The sequence below is a fragment of the Nicotiana sylvestris genome, chromosome 3 (genome assembly GCF_000393655.2).
Source record: "Nicotiana sylvestris chromosome 3, ASM39365v2, whole genome shotgun sequence".
NCBI classification, from domain to species: Eukaryota; Viridiplantae; Streptophyta; class Magnoliopsida; order Solanales; family Solanaceae; genus Nicotiana; species Nicotiana sylvestris.
Window position 1 is genome coordinate 211,334,868 of NC_091059.1, and position 20,707 is coordinate 211,355,574.

The 20,707-nt window shown below is 39.1% G+C and overlaps 1 protein-coding gene across 2 annotated transcripts; it reads left to right on the plus strand.

Moving 5' to 3' along the window:
• Positions 1-9,928: 9,928 nt before the first annotated feature.
• On the plus strand, positions 9,929-14,109 carry LOC104232363 (uncharacterized). 2 transcript variants are annotated; one of them, XM_009785550.2, is made up of 6 exons: positions 9,929-10,185; positions 11,224-11,481; positions 11,567-11,740; positions 11,878-11,984; positions 12,585-12,910; positions 13,262-14,109. In XM_009785550.2, exons 1-6 carry the CDS (start codon positions 10,036-10,038, stop codon positions 13,843-13,845), a joined length of 1,599 nt encoding a protein of 532 aa, XP_009783852.1. In that variant the 5' UTR covers positions 9,929-10,035; the 3' UTR covers positions 13,846-14,109. The 2 variants fall into 2 exon arrangements, with proteins under 2 accessions (XP_009783852.1, XP_009783853.1); XM_009785551.2 differs by having other exon boundaries at positions 11,227-11,481.
• The last annotated feature ends 6,598 nt before the right edge of the window (positions 14,110-20,707 follow it).

A 20,707-nucleotide genomic window follows, 5' to 3' on the forward strand; every position in this document is an offset into this window, starting at 1 on the left:
CGAAGGGTCAAAAACCTATCAACTCTAGCTCGCCTAAGCTCTGGTGGCAGATAATGACGAAGAAAGGCTTCTGTAAACTCCTGCCATACTGCTGGAGGGGCATCCTCACCCCTTGACAATTCCCAAGATTCGTACCAATTAACTGCAACATCTCGGAGCCTATAGGAAGCTAGCTCAACTGACTCATTCGTAGTGGCCTTCATTACCCGTAACATCCTCTGTAATTTATCAATAAATACCTGAGGGTCCTCGTTTGGATCTGCTCCAGTGAATACCGGAGGGTCTAAATTAATAAAGTCACGAACCCTCGCACTCACAGACCTATCTACGTGACTAATACCTATTTCCTGACGCTGAGCCTGTGCGGCTACTAATCGGGTCAATAACTGAATAGTATCCCTCATATCCTGACTCGGTGCATCCGATTGAGGTGTTGAATGTACAAGGGTGGGCACTAGAGCTGGTGCCCCTCGGAGCTCTTCAGGAAAGGGCGGGGTATGTGAAGTCTGAGATGGAACCTCATCATGATCTTTCCCCGAGCCCTGGTAACTCGTGGCGCTCGACTAGTAGTTTCACCGGTCATGGACTTTCCCTTTTGGGCGGTCATACTCTTTGGAGGCATTGCTGAAAATATAACATATTGTTAGGTACATGAATTCTTATATCACACGGTCTGAGATAAAAAGAAAGGATAACATCCTATAGGTCCTATAGCCTCCTGTCTATAAGTGTTGTACACAACACACCCATAAACAAGACTCTACTAGACACGGTCTATAGACAACCCTAGGACAGAACTGCTCTGATACCATTTTTGTCACGACCCAAACCGATGGGCCGCGACGGGTGCCTGAGTACTACCTGTCAAACACCCCTAAGCATGCGTCTAAGATATGAACCTGAATAACATCTGCTGTATTACAACAATAACATACGTGAAGGAAACCTGCCATCAAGGCATATGTACGTATACATGCAGAATATAGTGGGCGAGACGGTAAGGCTGCTATAGACAACTATACATCCAAAACTGAAAGCCGACAAGGTCACATACAACCCAACTAGACATACTATTTACATAACTCTAATAAAATTATAACTGTACAAAGACGGGACTGAGCCACATCATACTTATATATATATACACAAACGTATCGTACCAAAATCAAAGTAGCTCCGGATCAAGTGGAGCATGCCAACTCTCGCTGATCAGGTATCCTAAGAAGGGGGACGGTCATCTTGCCTACCTGAACATGCGGGCATGAAATATAGGCCCCGTGAAATAGGGCGTCAGTACAAAAAATGTACTGCGTATGTAAGGCATGAAATTAGTACGTAAAAGACATAGATGAAACATGGAATAAGAAAACACATCTTTAAATTTGAATAACTTTGTAAATTCTGAAACATTTACAATGTCATGCACGTGCATATAAATGTTGTGCCATGCATAGGTATGGGTGTACATAATATCATCAAACTACTGAGGGCATCCCATCATATCATCTCGGCCATTGTGGGCAATATCATCAACATATACCAGCTGATCAGGTGGTGGTGCGTATATAATGTCGTAACTTTTTCCCATATCCCATATACATATATTTACATATATACGCGTATATAACGCCATCTGGTCATGAGTAAATGCACATGTATAAATTAGTAAAATGCATGAAAAATACGTAATAATCTCAATATTCCTTCCGGATAAACTTTTTCAACTGTGTATTATTCTGAGGCCCACGAACAGAAAATAATATAATATTTTTCATGGGGAATCAATAATATAGACACCTCTACTATTTCTATGAATAGAGTAATTTATGGAAACTGTGTGTTTGCTCGTTTCTTCAGTATAATTTGGACCATTCCAAAAGAAAGAGGGGAGGGCCTTAACATACCTGGAATAGGGAAAACTCCTTATAATATTCTTGGCGAAGATTGCACCGTACTCCTTTAGAACTGCAAAATTTGGACAGAATTAAGCTTCTGCTCTTGGTGTTACAATGTTTGAATGAAGAAAGAAATTGTTCTTGCTATTGTTTGTATTTGTAATGGAAATGAGAAAGCGGATTTTGTTTAAATTTCAGAAAGCACATTCTGATCCTATGACTTTAAATGCAAAGTCTTCCAAAATGAAATGAAATGGGAAAGACTTGGATATCCAAGTCTTGAAAAGAATGATCTGTATCCATTTGACACATAATCAAGGAATGACACTTAGTCATTTCTTAATAATGTGGATAGTTGCCACGTGGGGTGGGAGTGAGATATTTAATTTTTATCCACTTATTAGTTAATTGGGTAATATCCTATTACTCGGTAATTAATTAATTACATGCATAATTTAAAAATTACCACAAATTACTTAAAATTTAATTTATTTTTAAAATATTTCATATATACTTTATATATTATACTACCGTGGTCATATGTTACATTGCATGGTACTAGTTCATAATTATCGGGTATTATCGCTCGATCCGTATTTTATTCCAAATTGGTCACTTTCAACGAAACTCATTTTTCTTTAATTCGTGTACCCCTTTTATCCTTCATAATACTTATTTATCGCTTGTTATAAATAGCGTAAGTATGTTAACGTCAAGATGATCTCATCCCCGAGTCTATACGTTAACGTCAAGATGATCTCATCCTCGAGTCTATGTCGGTTAACTGAAAATGAAATTTTAATGTACGAAAATGCGAGTTGTACAGGATGAGGTGGAAACACCTTGTCTTTTCAACGAAGCCCAATAGGATCTAAATCGGGTAATCCCAGATTTCCTTGTCGGTTTCCATTTTTGTACTTAGACTTTTCTCCCTTTATATAACTCATTTTCTATGTTTGTAGGCTTCGGTGCTTCACCATGAGGCTTTTCTTCGATCCCGAGGGGAGCTAGCCGATATGAGGCCGAGATCCGAGGGCTTACTGAGGAAAAAAATACCTTCAAGATTCTCAGTGAGCAAAGAGAAAGGGAAGCTAAAGGCCTCTGTGCTGAGCTAGAAATGGCTCAGGAAGAACACGTCAAACTAGCCGATCAGGTAAAAAGAATCTTTGATGTAAATGACGGTGACTCAGGCGTGGTAGCTAATAGTTCAAACCCGCAGGTCCAAAAAAAGCTTGATACTATCGGGCAACACCGTGAGGAAGTAGACGCAGTGAAAACTGAGGTCGAAGAATCGAAGAAGAATATGGATCGCCTTGCCTCAGAAAAAGAGACTGCCCGGGCCCAACTGGCCTCGGCTGAAATCTAACTACGAAGAATGAAAGAGAAAACCTTGGTTAAAGCCAAGAAAATTGAGGAGCTCCAATCTAAGTTGGGTTCAACAATTTTTGATCGGGATAAACTGGTCACAGAACTCGAAGCGACCAAGGCCAATGCTGATGCAGTGATAGCTATTTACCGGGCCGATGCCGAAGCTACTTAGGTCTGAGTAGAGGAGGTTGCCGAGGCTGCTAAGGTTCGAGCAAATTGGGTCACCAAGAATGCCAAATGCCAATCTTGAAGGGAGACTCTTGAGGAGATACGTGCTCAAGGTTTTGATCTTACAGCCGAGATCGAGAGTTCTAAGGAGCTCGAAGCTGAAGCCAAGGGGTTAGCTTACCCTGTTGACCATGATCCTAAGAGCCTGAGCAGATCTGAAACTGGAGAGGGCCTCGAGGGTGAGGATGCGGCTCCCGGAGATGACTAGGCCTTTTAGGCTTTTGAATAGTTTTTGTATTTCTGTCGAGGCTGCTTTGGCCTTTAGTAAAGAACTTCCATTGGGCCGTGTTGCCCTTGTAAAAAAAAGATTTTGATGAATATATAAAACTTTTCCCTTCCATGGATTCTGAATCTGTTGTCTTTTTGTTAATTTATGTAATGTTCAAAGCGCCTTAACATAAAATTATGTAGTTGTATTCGAGGGTCCAAGGTTTGAGATGGTAAGGACCGATAGTAAGTACTGCCCTTGACCGTTTTTGATCAGTAATCCCTGAGTGAATGTTCGAACTCGAATTAGAGTAGACCTTAGGATTAACAGTCGAATGAGATTTACTCGAACTCGAAGTGAAAGTAGCCCTTAAGGTTTATGGTCGAGTGAGAATTTGCTCGAACTCAAGATAAGGTAGCCCTTGGGCTTGATAAATAGTCCCCGAGTGAGAATTTTCTTGAACTCGGGTTAAGGTAGCCCTTGGGCTTTGTAGTCGAGTGAGGACTTTCTTGAACTTGAAGTAAAAGTAGCCCTTAGGCTTCATGGTCGAGTGGGGACTTGCTCAAACTCGAGATAAGGTGGCCGTTAGGCTCGATAGATAGTCCCCGAGTGAAAATTTGCTCAAACTCGGGTTAAGGTAGCCCTTGGGATTTGTAGTCAAGTGAGAACTTGCTCGAACTCAAAGTAAAAGTAGACCTTAGGCTTTATGGTCGAGTTAGGACTTGCTCGAACTCGAGATAAGATAGCCATTGGGTTTTGTAATCGAGTGAGAATGATCTCTCAAACTCAAGAAAAAGAAGCCCTTAGGCTTTATGGTCGAGTGAGGACTTGCTCGAACTAGAGATAAGGTAGCCCTTGGGCTTTGTAGTCGAGTGAGAATGATCTCTCGAACTCGAAGTAAAAGTATCCCTTATGCCTTTGTACTTTTGCTTTCTTTTGTGTCTTTTTCGAGGCTATTTTGTTATGGGTTTCGGACGTCTTCGAGCCATGTTAAATTGGTCATAGCCTTTTGGTTCAGGTGTAGCCCAGTGAGCTTGCTTCCCAGAGTTATCCAGGCTTGCCTAAGATAACAGTCCCCGAGTGGGTATGGTCGTGGCTTTTAAAATTTGAGGGTTGCCTAAAGAGTCTTATGCACTCGACGCTCAGTAGTTCAATATGTTCGAGTTTTATTTTTCGGACGGCAATCCGCGAGTGTGGGTGTCAATATCGGAACTCTGTTTATGGTTGGACCTTGAGTTCTTTTCCATAATATATTGAAAGTATGGAATTGTAAAGTACAAAAACTTTTTCTAAGACATGAGATCATTGCAACGAAAAAATACTTCTCTTTATTCTTGTGAAAAATGATTACACATGCGTACATGTTTAGAGCCAGGGCTCGAATAACCTATGTGGTCACAGTTCGTTCGATCATTCGTATATATCGAGACCCCGTCATTAAGAAGTAATTTCCTTGCAACAAAGTTGACATCCAAAGGCAATGCCCCCAGTATTCGAGGTTGATTGTGGGGAACCTCAGATACTGTTAATGCTGTCTTTGACATCGATTCGTGATTGGCCTTTGATTCTAAGCTAGCACGATCCATTGTTTCCTCGTTAAAAACCTTGCCGAAAAATCCAATTGGGACAAAAATGGTTCAAAGAAAAAATAGTACAATGCGTGCTTTAAGACCTAAGGCTTCATACCACTCATTGTCGATAACCTGCAAGTGTTAGTCAAAAAAAATAAAAAGAATTGAAATGGGGTCATACCTTAGTAGTAATATCGTTTGAGATGAGTTAAGTTCCAATTGTTCGGTAGTTGTTCTTCGTCCATCGTTCCGAGCTTATAGGGCCCTTTCTTTATGATCTCGAGAATCTGGTCCTAGTTCGGGCCTAATTTCCCTTCACTTGGATTTCGGGTGTTCAATGTGACTTTCCTTAGTACTAAATCCCCGTGAACTTTGACCTCGATCATTTCTCCTTTCCTTCCGTGCAGAATTCCGTCCAGATCCGCTACCTCTACGGTCCCCATTATACGGTTGATATTGATCTCTATTTGATCTTGGTTCTTGGTCAATATCTCTCTTGATTCTATCTACGGGCCTGATAGGATAAATGGACCCAGAAGGAGCTCCCAGTTGATCATCCTCGACCCTGATCTTTGATTGTTACCGATTATGCACATCGGCCCAAGTGATAGTTGGATATTCGATCAAATTCTGCTTCAACTGTTGTGAAGACACTGAACTTCAAACATTGAGACCTTGAGTGAAAGCTTGAAATCAGCCTAATCGTCGGTGAACGGTGGCAAATCCATCTGTTCCACTTGGAATCAAGATAAGAATTCCCTGAGCATCTCATTGTCCGTCTGCCTAACCTTGAAAAGGTTTGATTTCCTGGTTGCGACCTTGATGGCTCTGGCTTATGCCTTTACAAAAGAATCTGCAAGCATAGCAAACGAGTCAATAGAGTTAGGCGATAAAATGATACCATATCATATCACCCTTCGATAGATTCTCCTCGAATTTTTCCAGCAAGACGGATTCAATCTCGTCATCTTCCAAGTCACTTCCTTTGATAGCACACGTGTATGAGGTAACGTGTTCGTTTGGATAAGTCATCCCGTTATACTTAGGAATCTCGAGCATACGAAACTTCTTGGGGATTGGCTTCGGAGCCGTACTTGGGGGGGAAGGTTTTTGTACAAACCTTTTGGAATCTAGTCCTTTCAATATTGGTGGTGCCCCCGAGATTTGGTCGACCCTGGAGTTATAGGTTTCCACTTTCTTATTGTTTTCCTTGATCTTCTTTTCCCATGTCTTGATTCGCTTTGTCAATTCTTTGAGCATCTTTATGATAGCAGGATCGGTCTCCGATTCCTTCATATTCGATTGCCTCGAATCCGGTTCGACCCTCTGTATGACTTCCTAGGATGGCTTGAGTTCGACCCTTCTCTGTGTGTGGTTCTGATTTTAGAGATGGCTATTGCTGCCTGTTAGGCCTGCAACATTTCGAAGATCACCCGCAGGCTGATCCCACCATCTTCACTGCCGTGTGCATTTTGAGTAGCTGATCGGGTACCCCCGCGAACACTGTTTTCGGGATCGAAGGCCAAATTTCCACTGATGGCTACATACGAACTGATGTCGATTGGATCTACAACCGGATCCATCGAGGACAACATGGGGTACAACGTTTCCTGGTGCAACGTTCTCATTTTCACTGTAGTGGTTTAAATCATTGTCAATGTGTTGAGTTGCTGACTTAGAGTTTGACATTTTTTAATCCTGTAATCAAAGATACTTCAAAGAACAAGTGTAAAATAGTGTGTGTTACGTGAATTTGTACCAGACAATCACTATTATCCTTAGTCCTACTGTGGGCACCAATATATTTACCCTAAAAATAGATAACAATTGAATTTATATTATAGTTTTAAGGACACGTGAATAAAAGTAAAAGAGTGTTGAGAGCTTTGGCCTTCGAACCAAACGAGTATTTCACTGGAAATAGAATAAAAGCAAACCAAAGGAAGTGTATGGCTTTGGCCTTCGAACCAAACGAGTATTTCACTGGAAAATATGAACAAAGCAACATAGTATTGAGAGCTTAAGAGAAAGGTAGTATATTGCTTTGTATTGCGTGAATATGACGCCTCATACAAATGCACATACCCCCTTTATATAGTAAGGGAGTCCTACCCTTAATACAATCCTAAATACAGTAAGAAATCTCATGATTAGTTGATTAATCGGCCTCTTCTTGATACGTGCCAAGATTTCCGTCGTGATCCTCGCCCGATCGCGGATATCTTGGCTTTCCGTTATTTGGCTCGGCAGGCTTCCTTCGATCTTGCTCGATATCTATCCCGCTTGGTCTCGATCTTGGCTGACCTCGATCTCGATTGGTCCCTGAGTCACGAGCTTGACAATCTAACTTCGTGTCACGGTCCGGTATGATACGGGGTCGAACCTTGGCCTGCCACGCCCCGATCTCGATTAAACATAAAAAAGGACAAGCCCGATTTTGACCGTATACAAGTTTGAAATTGGAAAGTGAATCTCAAAGACATGTGAAAGAAAAGAGGGAAAATTAGAATTTAAGAGGAAGATACGGAAATTTATCGTTGTTTACTCACTCGTTTGTGCATTCTTAACCAAAGAAAAATTTGGACTCTTAAAAGTAATTGTATAAGATATATAATACATAATAATAGTACAATATTTTTGGGGCCCTCCAGAATTTGGGGCCTAAGACAATGGCTTTAGAAGCCTTACCCTCTAGCCGGCTTTGCTTTGATCCATTGAGCGAGAGCCGTTTCATGCGTGACTCCCAACACTCCCGAATCAATATGGCCAGCTTTCGTCTCTGTTCGACCAACATCTAAGATCCTATTCTGTTCTAACAACTAGATGACTTATATCTTGGCAAAATAATTATGGGCCATGTTGTCATCATCAGTGCGACAAACCAACTAATTTCTAACCAAAAAATGGACCAGGCTTTAATGTCTGTCAAATGTGCATAAGTTATTACAAATAGTATGGCCTAGTAAAACTGAGGGGTCAATGGGCCACTCGTAGAGGCTTTACTCTTTCGTAGCCATTTTGTTGGCCATGTAAAGATGAGGGACTGATAAAAGCAATATTTAGTAGATAAAAAAGCAATTTAAGGATAAAGATGCTTAGGCAAGATTAAACTTCCACATGATTATATAAAAAATCTATAGAAAGCAAATGGCAATATTCCGTTTTAAAAAAAAATGTTTGGGCTCTTAATTCAAATGATATCAGTTTAGAAATATCTCTTCTTCCCCAAGTTGGTAAAGGGGCAACTTGGTTTACTAGAGGAAGCAATTATATTGTTATGCATCATAATTCATAGACATCACTCCTATTTCTTTTCTCCGTCTTATAAAATCTTAATATACGTGATACGTTCTTTCATATTATATTCTGTTTCTCGATTATTTTACTGTGGTAACAAAGTTTAGTGAGAAAGTTTAATTTATGTTAATGTACGTGAGAGGGGGCGGAAATTATGAAGAGGGATTGAAACATAAGAGGTTAGTTTTCTATTTTTATTATAAATAAATTGGAAATATCTCTTTCTACCCAACTTGGTAAAGGGCCACTAGACCAACTTGGTTTACTAGGACAACTCAATAAGCAATTCTAATGCATCATTCCTATGTTTTTCTGCCTTGTTAAATCTTAACTACTTAATTAAACAATGTGATATGTGCTTTCATATTATATTCTGTTTCTTTATTGCTTTATAATAAAAAAGCTTAGTGAGGAGCTTCATGTAAATGTACGAGCCATTTATGCCATATTAATTTTCTTTTAAAATTCCTTTGAGTGAAGGTGGTATGTGAATAGTGGAGAAGGAAATTATGAAGAGGGATTGAAACTTAAGTTTTGAGTTTATCCAATTAATATATGGAAGGGATTCCAAAAAGAGTTAATAGCCCGTTTGGATTGACTTAAGAAAAGTGATTTTTCAGTAGAAATAGCTTTTAAGCCAAAAAGTAATAAGTTGGGGTTGCCCAACTTATTGCTTTTGATTTGTTTTAAGCAGTTTTTAATTTATTTTAAGCATTTTTGACTTTGTCAAATAATAAAAAAAACTTAAAAAAAGCGTAAAATCTGATTTAACCAGCTTAAAAGCCAATCCAAACACTCTCTAAGTATAGGGTTAATTCTTCAAAAAAAAAAATTACAATGTGAGGAGTAATATATATGGTATACTAATTAATTTCTTCCAAAAAAGAAATCAACAGTCAAAGAAATTGAGGTGCAAAATCATTAATGATTGGTCTTACAAAGACAGCGCGTGAGTTATAAAGCCGCCGTAATATGAAAGGAAAGAGGTAGGAAGTAGGTGCACGCGTGTTTATTCCGTCATTCGAATACCGACAAGAAAAAATATAGTATAAAATCCCAAATTAAAAAGCAATGAATCCAAAACATTATCCACAAGCACAACGCAGCCCATCCAATTCAGCCTCTTACGTGTCATCCACCGTTAGATTCTTCCACGTGTCACCTTGCCTCATCGCAACCGTTCCCACTAGCCGAAACTCGAACCTTCCCTAGTTTGCGCCTCGTCAGCATTTTATCCAAAACTCTCACGTGACTCCAGCACATTCGAGGTGGAGTGGAGTACAAGCGCGTGAAATTGACACGTGTTTATTCAACATATATAAATATAAATATAAAAATAATATATATTGAGACTCTATAATTAAGGTAGCTAGCAGTAAAGACGAAAATTGATTTCTCTTCTTCTGGTCCGACTCGAACGGCTTAGATATATTGGTGTTTGTTTGATTAATTCTTCGTGTTTTCAACTATGGTTCAATTGATGAATACTGTTGAAGTGTTGCCGGAGTTGCAGTGGCGGAAGGGGAAAACGGCGGTGGTGAAGCTGGAAATAGAGGATGATTTGGATGAAGCACACGGCCCACTTAACAAGCGATCAAAGCTTTCCTCTTCTCTCCAAGTTTGTTTTCTTTTCGTTATCTCCCTGTTTGTTCTATTCCACATACTGAGTTTCTGTATTACCTCTATTTGCATATTTACATACATGTACTCACGCTTTTTGCTATTTTGTTTCCCGGAGATGCTTTTTTTTTCTCTGTGCGATCCAGAATTCAAATTTAATGAGTTGAACTTTTAAGATTTTCAGCATTGAATTCATTATACTATTAAAATTATGAGTTCAAATCTAATATTTATTGAGATTTTAATAGATTTTAACATAAGTATATATTATACTCCCTGTCGAAAGTTTATACTATACTTCGCGTCTTTGCGAAAGTCATGGGTTCAGATGAACCCCTAGCCTGGTAGGAAACATCTGCCCCTGCTTCTGTGGCACTTTGTTGTCTCAACTTTCTACTGTTTTTGTGTTTGTGCTTTGCTTGCTATTTAGTACAATAACAGATAGATATTACTCCTCCCGCTTCATTATAGCGTTGAGCTGAGACGAGTTTTAAAAAAGGATTTTTAAGCTTAATAGTATAAATGACGTATCAAATTGGCTCTAGCATTAGCCTTATCCAACATGCCATGTGATTATTCCTTGAGCAAGTGAATAAGGGAAATTAATGACAAATAGGATGCTGAGATTATTTGTAAATGTAAAAAGGTGTAGCAAATAGAAAAGGGAAGGGTGCCATATAAAAGGTAATGGAGGGAGTATCTTATAAATTAACGACAGTAAAAACTTACCCCCACCCATGTTTATACCATATCATGCTAATTTATTATGGTTAAGTCATAAATTAAGGTGAAAACGTGTATTAATTAATTATGGTTTAGTGATATGAGTGTATGTGAAGATATATGTCATATAATCATTGGGTTGGTGTAAATATCGGGTGTGTTTAAGTTTTACCATTGGTTGAATTGGGTATAAGTAGTAGGCTCATGCTTATTGATGTATTATTACTGGCATGCCTTTTATACTGCTTTAAGGTGATTCCTGTGACGCTTATTGTATGATTAGCTTACCTGAATCCGGATCTTTTTGCTATAGCAGCAATTGAGTGTAGGAGCTGACGGTTTCCCAGTACCACCATCGCAGTACAACCCGCTAGATGAGCCCAGTCCATTAGGTTTGAGGCTGCGGAAGAGCCCATCGCTGTTGGATTTGATCCAGATGAAGCTTTCCCAGGGGAACAGCCCCAAGGTGGGAAACCATGGGAAGAAGGAGCAGAAAGGAAACTCTGTAACTACTGAAAAACTAAAGGCTTCAAATTTTCCTGCCTCAGTTCTGAGAATTGGGAGCTGGGAGGTATTTTAGTTTCGAGAATAATATGTAATTTACAAATAGCAGTTTAGAAGTACTAGTAGCGATTGAAATTCTGTTATGTGTGCAGTATAAGTCAAGATATGAAGGGGATTTAGTAGCAAAATGTTACTTTGCAAAGCATAAACTCGTTTGGGAAGTCCTTGACGGTGGTCTCAAGAATAAGATAGAAATCCAGTGGTCCGATATTATGGGTCTGAAGGCAAGTTACCCAGATGATGGACCTGGAACTCTAGACGTAGTGGTAAGTGCTAATGGGTCGTTTCTTTTGCTGCTGTTATTGTTAAACTATATGCTATATAAGAATTGGCAAATGTATTTCTGCAACTCTTTTCATTGTCCTTAAAGTGATGAAAGAACTAAGGGATTCTTGTGTTGCAGCTAGCAAGACAACCTCTTTTCTTCAGGGAAACAAATCCACAACCCAGGAAGCATACTCTGTGGCAAGCAACATCTGATTTTACTGGAGGACAGGCTAGCATACACAAGTATGTTTCTGATCTTGTTTTTAGTCATTAGCGATTTATCTTGCTTTCTGTATGAACCAGAGCTTATAGTCGTTGTTTTTACTAATTTTCCTTTTTTTTCCTGGGCACCAAGCACTCTTTGGTTGCTTATTTTAGCCGGTTGCTAGGACTATGAAAGTATCAAGATAATGACTGAAATTTAATTGTGACCTCCTCGGAAACTGTGTACTTTAAGTCCTAAAGTGAGTCATTACTGATTTAATGTTGACATCTGGAGTTTGAGAAAGCTTTGCGGATTATGTTGGGCCTCTTTATGCCTTTTTTTCCTTTGGATGTCGGGAAACTTTTCACTAGGATCATTCTACCTCTATTTACTCTATGAAGTTAAATAGCAGCCTAGCGCAGCCACCTAACCCCCATTTTTTTTTGCAGCAGTCATCCAGAGGATTTATAATTTTTAAGTCTTTGCATGGACTTGATTTAATGGCACTGCTGTTATAAGCCTGCTTAGTGAGGCGTTACACCTATTTATGTTCGCAGTTTTGTAGCATTTCCTTGACCAGTATTGTTAATGTGGTTCAGTTTTGATGTTAAACCCCATTTTTATGTTTTCCTTTTTAGGAAACATTACTTACAGTGTCCACCAGGCTTGATGGGAAAGCATTTTGAAAAGCTCGTTCAGTGCGATCCTCATCTTAACTTCCTAAGTCAACAACCAGAGATTACACTAGATTCTCCATATTTCGAATCCAGAATTTCAGTATTTGAAGACCCAAATGTATCTGACTCAGAATTTAATCTGAATAATGAGAAAAATACCCCCTTTCTCAACTTGCAAGGTCCTGCCTCACCTTCAGGAGCCTATTGTTCTACCTCAAAGGCTGAGCAAGATGATGTTAGAAGACCATTGGAAGGTGTTCCTCCAGAGAGACGTTCGCCAATCTCAGGTAATAATATATTAATAATATTCTTTTTGGTAGGAACCCGGTGTAACAAGTTGGATTTTTCTGTTTGATTCATCTTTGAGGACGTCATATTTCTTATTTGTTTTTCTTAAAGTTTTGTTGTTCGGGTCCTGGTTTTATTTAATATATTACATTCTTTTTCTGTCGCTACAGTTCTCTTTAGTTGCTTCAACCTAGCATCTAAGGACCATTGACACTTCCAAATTATGTTGATGCTCTAAGCTGCATCTAACTGATCCTGCACTAATGCTAGTTACTCACACAAGCAACCATTATGGAGGTTTGCTGGTCTTGAATCTGTTTTAATTAGTTTTACTGTCATGTAACCTGCAGTGATGGATACAAGGGCAACTCAAGATGTTATGAGTAGAGATATGGAGAAATTGAAAGGTCTCAGTAACCTGGAGCAGGTCAAAGTGCCTGGTTTTCATCCTTCCGTGTCAATGAAAGATTTAGTGAGCCACTTCGAACAACGTTTCTCCGAGCAGGGTACATCTGAAGTCATCAACCTGTCAAGTGATGAACGGCAAAGCTTGCAGATTCTGGAAGATATCTCGAGGTGCTTGTTTAGTGACGCTCAGAATATGCCAGAATCAGATGAGAAATCCCTCATGTCACGGGTGAATTCTTTGTGCTGTCTTATTCAGAAGGATCATGCAACAGCTCATAAGAGTGAGAATTCAGGTTATGTTGCTGTTGAAGGAAATAGAACTGATGAATTGAGTTTCTTTCCCGTAGCAGCAAGTGTAAATAAGGTTGAAGATCCTTCTACAACAGAGGATAAATCAAATGATCCAACTCCGTCAATGTCGAGAAAAGACTCCGTAGGGGAGTTGTTGATGAATCTGCCAAGGATAGCATCGTTGCCTCAGTTTTTGTTCAATATCTATGAAGATTCTGAGTACCAAGCTAGATAGCATCTGCTTAGTTCATTATCATCTGAAAGGATGGGAAAGTTAATCTTGTATATAAAAAGTCGTCGTGCTCTCGAAGACGCTGCTTAGCTATAGTGACTTTTGAATTTGACATGTTATCTAGTCTTTAGAGTTTAGATGTTGTGCAGGTAGTTCAGTCATCTTCTTTTTTGTTCGTACCAACGTATAATGTTCTGCAAGTGGTTCAAATATTTGTTGTTTTTCTAAGTTCTCCAAATATGACCCAATCTTTTTTAGAATGAGAGACATTTGTAATTGCGTGCCAAAACTTTTGTCCAAGGCATAAAAGCTCGTGGTGAAGGCATTCATTTCATGGATCGGGATATGAGGGATAATTTTGGTGGTGTTGGATGTAAGGGACGATTTTGGTATAGTTTGTGACTGGTAAGATTTTCTCTAGAATAACTCTATGCACACCACTTTTTTGTGACAGATTGCATATTCTCATCATTGACGCTATCTAGACTCGAGGATTAGTAAACACTAACTGAAGTTAATCGTACTTTCGACAGACTTGATTCGTCCCAAAAAGTAAAAGTTTTCATGTTTTTCCATTACCAATTTTTGGCAAGTTTTAAAAATTTCAGTTATTATTTGTTCCGTGTAGCCAACGCCTAACAGTCGTTTTTGTGAAGAGCGCAAAGAGAGTGTTTAGTTTTGACTGACCAATTTTCGATAGCCTTGGCCATTTAGAAGGCTTCTAAACTCCTTGATTTTTTATTTTTTTTTATACGCTAAGAAGTTTTATTTTTCTTTTTTAATTCTGTTCTGTAAAAAAGGGACGCGTGTTGAAACTTCTAGGTTGTTGCCTTGATGGAGTTGGGTTTGCATAGTCCTTGCTTCATTCTATTGTCTCTCCTTGTTGCATAGTGAGTTCCTTTGTTGCAGCCGTCAATGGAACAGTAAAAGAAGAAATAGAAAAACTAAGCTAAAAAGGAATAAAATTAAGGTAAGAGAATAATTCTTTTATTGATAACCAAGTCTATAGAGGTACAGAGATATATACTCCACTCTCACTGAAAGACAAAGCTAGCTATCCAACTCTATACGACCAAAAGTAATGTTAAAGGCTAATTACATGGGTCCAATTGTAAACACACAAAAGTATTAAATAAACTATAAGGGGGACTAAAGTGTCACACCCCAAAAACTATAAAACTCCCGTCTTTTAATTAATCCTAACGGCTAGTTACAACTCCGCAAGCTCAATGTACAACTCTCTAAGCTTCTTCTTTTTGACTGCATATCAGTTCTCCCCCGTTGAAATCTTCCTTGTCCTCAAAGAAGGAAAGATGGAAAGCATATCTTTAGAGCTGAATAGTCCTCCCATGTTGCCAATTCTGATGGTAACTCATACCATTTCCAGAAATGGTATGCCAACAAACACCCTTTCTCCTTAGCCAACCAAAGTCTTCTGATGGCAATAACCGCGTTTCCCGTTAAAAGTAAAGCGGTGTTCTCTCTACGCAGGTAGAACCCTACTCGTATTACCAAGGTCTTCCGAGTAGGATATGTAATACGTCCATAAGGACGACGTCACACCAGACGTCCTGCTTTAACTTCCCTAGCCCCAACTGATCTACCATCTCCGTGGACGCTATCTTATCCAAACTCCCAGCATCAATGATTATCTTTGCACTGGCCAATTCCGACATAGATTTTGAATACAGCCTTCCGTCGTTAACCAACACCCGTGCCACTTCCTTGTTTCCTTTTTGAATCAGTCTTCTATCCATTACTTTCTCTGGTTGTGGGCAATAAGGGCTAGATAACTCGATGACAGGAGGGTGTGTTATAGTAGGGGATAACTCATGACAGATCTTAGGCTGGGAAACATGAAAGGTTGGGTGCAACAAGAGCTGGGCAGCAAGGGACAACTTGTATGCCACTGGTCCTATCTTCTGTAACACCTGGTAAGGGCCATAGTATCTTCCTGATAACTTAGTAAAGTGACTGTCTGACATGGATAGTTGCCTGTATGGCTAGATTTTGAGGTAAACCCAATCTCCCTCCTTGAATTATCTGTCGGATCTATGTTTGTTGGCTTGTTCTTCCATCATCTGTTGGGCTCTTTTGAGGTGATACTTCAGCAATTGTGTCTTGAATTCTCTAGTCAATAGGCTTTTGTCCACTTCCTCTACTTAAGAATCTCCAGCCATGTAAGGTAAGTGTAGTAGGGGTGGTTGTTCACACAGAGCTTCATATGATGTGCTTTGTATAGAAGTGTGGAAGGTTGTATTGTACCACCACTCTGCAGATTCTAAGAATAGGGACCAGTTTGATTATGAGTTTGAGTAAAAGCACCTTAGGTAGGTCTCTAGGCACCTGTTCACTGCCTCTGTCTGTCCATCTATTTGAGGATGATAGACAATAAAGGTATTGAGTATTACTCCCATCATAGAGAACAATTCTTGCCAAACTTTACTGGTAAAGATTGGATCCTTGTCACTAATGATATCCTCAAGTACTCCATGTAACTTATATATGTTTTCCATAAAAAGTTTTGCAACATCATTGGCATAATAAGGATGGGAAAGGGCTATGAAATTAGCATATTTGGTTAGTCGATCCACCACCGCCCAAATTACTATTTTTCCTTTAGATTTAGGCAAGCCATTTATGAAATTCATGCTAATATTACTCCATGTTGCTACTGGTATTTTGAGTGGTTGCAGCAATCCAAGATAAGGAGCATTGTCATATTTGTGCCTCTGGCAAACATCACATGCCTTGACCAGTTCTTGAACTTCCTGCTTCATGTTCTTCCAATAGAAAAGAGCAGCTACCTTCCTGTAGGTGTTCTCTATCCCTAAGTGTCCTCCTACTGTTCAACTATGCCACAATTGCAAAATATCCTTCCTAAATTGAGGATTAGGTCCAACTACTAACTTTCTCTTCTTTCGAGTTGGCCATGTATAAAAGTGTATCCCTTTGCATCAGTTTTGTTGTATTGATTGAATGATTGCCTTCAATTCTTCATCTAGCTCCCATCTTTGCATAATCATTTCTAGCAGATCAGTCTTCACAGTAGATAAGGTCATAGCAGCAAGTTGGATTAGTGGAATCCTAGATAAGGCATCTGTTGCCTTGTTTTCCTTCCCTTTCTTATATTCAATTTCAAAGTCATATTGCATCAACTTAGTGATCCATTTGAGCTGGGTTCCAGTGTGAAACTTCTGTTCTAAAATGAATTTTAAGGCTCTTTGGTCTGTTTTAACAATGAAGGGTCTAATTGTCAAATATTGAGACCATTTGTTGACTGACATCACTAGAGCCAACAATTCTTTATCATATACAGATAAAGATTGATGTTGTGTGGATAGTCCTTTGCTGAGAAAGGAAATAGGCTGTCCTTTCTACATTAACACAGCTCCAATGCCTACATTACAGGCATCAGTCTCAACAACAAAAGCCAACGAAAAGTCAGAGAGGGCTAATACACGAGTTGTGGTGAGGAAAACTTTAAGTTGGTTGAAGGCTCTTCTAGCCCCTTCAGTCCATGTGAACCCATCTTTTTTAAGCATATAAGTGAGAGGTTTACTGATCACCCCATATCCTCTTATGAACCTCCTATAATACCTTTCTAACCCCAAAAAACCTCTTAACTGTGACACAAATTAAGGCTCAGTCCTGGATCAGTAGATACCCCTTGAGCTGAGATATAATGACCTAAGTATTCCACCCTCTTTGCAGCAAAAACACACTTACTTCTCTTTGCCAACAACCTATGTTGGAGTAGTAAGTCAAAGACCCTTCTTAAGTGCTGCAGATGTTCTTCCAAGCTCCTGTTGTAAACTAGGATATCATCAAAGAAGATCAAGATGAATTTCCAGAGATGCTCTTGGAAAATGTGGTTCATCAGACTCTGAAAAATGGATGGTGCATTGGTCAACCCAAAGGGCATGACCAGGTATTCATAGTGCCCAGAATGAGTTTTGAATGCTGTCTTATGAACATCATTTGGTGCCATTCTAATCTGATGGCACCCTGCCCTTAGGTCTATCTTGGAGTAAATCTATGACCCTCCCAACTCATCTAGGAGTTCTTCAATGATGGCTATGGTAAATTTGTCCTTGATGGTCACCTTGTTAAGGGCTATGTAGTCAACACACAGCCTCCAAGATCTATCTTTCTTGCTCACTAGCATCACTGGAGAGGCATAAGGACTAGAACTGTATTGTATGATGCCTTGGTTCATCATTTCCCTAACCATTGTCTCAATGACATCCTTCTACACTGGTGAGTATCTATAAGGTCCTAAGTTAACTGGTAAATTGCCCTCCTTCAAGGGAATATAGTGATCAAACACTCCTCTTGAGGGAGGTAACTGTGTAGGGCTCTCCAAACATCCATGCATACTCATCAAGAACTTGATTGAGTTCCACAGATTCCTCAACCTTTTCAGGTTCTATCACCTCCTCTTCTTTATATTCTGCCTCTCTTACCTTGACCATGAAGAACTGGGATCCTTCAATGGCCATTTTGCTCATTGCTTTTGCTTGGACTGTTTGAATTTAGGCTAAATCCCTTGCAAAGTGAGCAGCTGCCCTTTATACTCAAATTCAATCATGAGCTTTCTAAAATTGAACTTAATATCCTCTAAGGGGAAGAGCCATTGTATTCCCAATACTATGTCACTTTTTCCAATTGGGAATACTACAAAGTCATCCTGGAACACAGCCCTTGTATTAACCATTGGAATCTGTTACACATACTGTGATACCCCATGTGTTTTTTTTCTCTTCTCTTACGTAATATACGTAATGTGGCGTGGTTATATTAGGTATATATGATTGGGTATAGCACATTGGGAGAATAAGACTAAAAATGTGTGGTAATATCAAGGAACTAACTAAAGCTTTAGGTCAAAGGAATCCCTTAAACAAAGGTTCGTGGTTAAAGAAATGGCTCGGGTAGCACCCCGCGCGTTCGGAAGGTTCAAATTAACTTGCACCTGTGGGATAAGACTAAGAGTGTCTAATATGCTAAGAATAGTGTATTATGAGGTATTATAATATCACACGGGTCACATATTAAGTTTTGGAGTCAAGCAAGTTGCGAAATAAAGGTCGTCAAAGGTTATCGTAAATTTCTCTAATAATTTTTCTAAACTTTGGGTCAAATGTATCAGATCATTTCTCCCCATATATAATGAGTTATGGGACCGACAACCTATCAAATTGAAGGTCTACAAGTCTAGTTCGCAACCAAAAAAACTTCACATCAAATGAACATTGGAGTAAAAGGTCATGACTATTTTACCCCGGACTGTCCAGGCTGAAACCGGGTCAAGAAACCGAGTCGGGTCAAACAAGTGGTATAAGTCGGCAAATCCGACTTGTAAGACCCCAAAACATTTCATTTTCGTCCCAAAGCTGAAGAGAGGGTTCCATGGTGTTCTTGAGTGATTAATGTACGTTTTAACGATTTCTACTGTTAAAGTTTGTCCCCAAGCCTAGAAACTCAATCTCTACACTTTGTAATCGTTTCCCCCTTCTATTAGCTGTGTTTGGAACTATTTTTGGAAGATAGGAATTTGTTGTTCTTGCTGGTTCTTCAGGCTTTATACTTGAATTTCCAAGGTAATCATCTTGGGACTCTTTTATGATCGTTTTTACAAAGTTCTACGGACGTTTCGTCAAGTTAGGGCCATATGGCAAATCTGTCGATTTAAAATCAATTATGAACTATTTATAGGTGCGTATAAGCTGCATATATATAGTGTTTGCGAAGCTTAGGACGTAAATAACAACTTTCGTGAAGGAACTAAGGCATTCGGACGTTCGTTGGGAAGGTATGTTAAGGCTAAGCTCTGTCCTTCCTTTTTCCACGAATTCTTGGAAATTCCTAGGACATCAAATGTGATATTTTACTATTATATTGCTAGAAAGACCTTCTGTGAAAGGCATTGGGATCGTAGCTGAAGTATTTTCATGATGCTATTAGGTTGATATTCCACTCGTTCGGTTAATTAGGGTATTCGACATCTATATATGTCATTTTGTCGGTTTTCTTATCCATATGTCTATATATATGAATTCTTATTCGTCTTTGGGTTGTGTGACTAAACAAAATAAAGGCATGTAGTATTTACGATCAGTCCTTCTTCCTTGTTAAAGTATATTTTAAAATCTCTAAAGTGACACATCGATTTCCAAAAATCTCAAATATAAATTTTACGTTTAAACTATTAAAACACTTGATTTTTGATATACTTTCCTTTACTAATTATTAAGAAATCAGGTATAAGGACTAAGTGAAGCACCTTAAGCTTTTTATGAACATCTTCAGAGTTAAGTTATCTTTCTAAAAGTTGAGGTAAGTTTTCGAGCTTATTTTATTCAAAGAAAACATATGAGGTTCCACGAGACAATTGTATTCGATACGAAGGTGATTATGAGATCATGAGGATAAGAGTACCTATGAGCCAAGATTTGCTAAGTTCTTATTATGGCCTATTATGTGCATTCAAAAGTTCATATCATACATGGCATATTATGTATGGACTTCGAGCTTTAATCGGAGGTAAGGGTCTATTTGCCCGAAAAACTATATATATTGTACAGATGGCCACAGGTTGGCAATATGATACCGGTTAGCTATCGGGAGAGACCGCCATTGCTAGCATTTGGTTGGGTATGTCATGCATGTGCATCAATATATATGTATTCACGACATACGCTTACACGAGCATACCATGCATAATTGACTACAATGAGGTCGGATGTCGGTCATAGAGGCTATAAGAGTTTTAGTGTCAGGTGGTGTCACTATTATTTTTTTTACATCAGCTATGTATGATTCTACTTTCTGCCTTACATACCAGTACATTTTATTTGTACTG

What these genes read in the sequence shown, in the direction of transcription:
- LOC104232363 (XM_009785550.2), top strand. Translation starts at nt 10,036, where the DNA reads ATGGTTCAATTGATGAATACTGTTGAAGTGTTGCCGGAGTTGCAGTGG. An exon ending in CTGGAACTCTAGACGTAGTG is followed by an intron (nt 11,741 to 11,877) that starts GTAAGTGCTAAT and finishes CTTGTGTTGCAG; the next exon opens with CTAGCAAGACAACCTCTTTT. An exon ending in GAGACGTTCGCCAATCTCAG is followed by an intron (nt 12,911 to 13,261) that starts GTAATAATATAT and finishes TGTAACCTGCAG; the next exon opens with TGATGGATACAAGGGCAACT.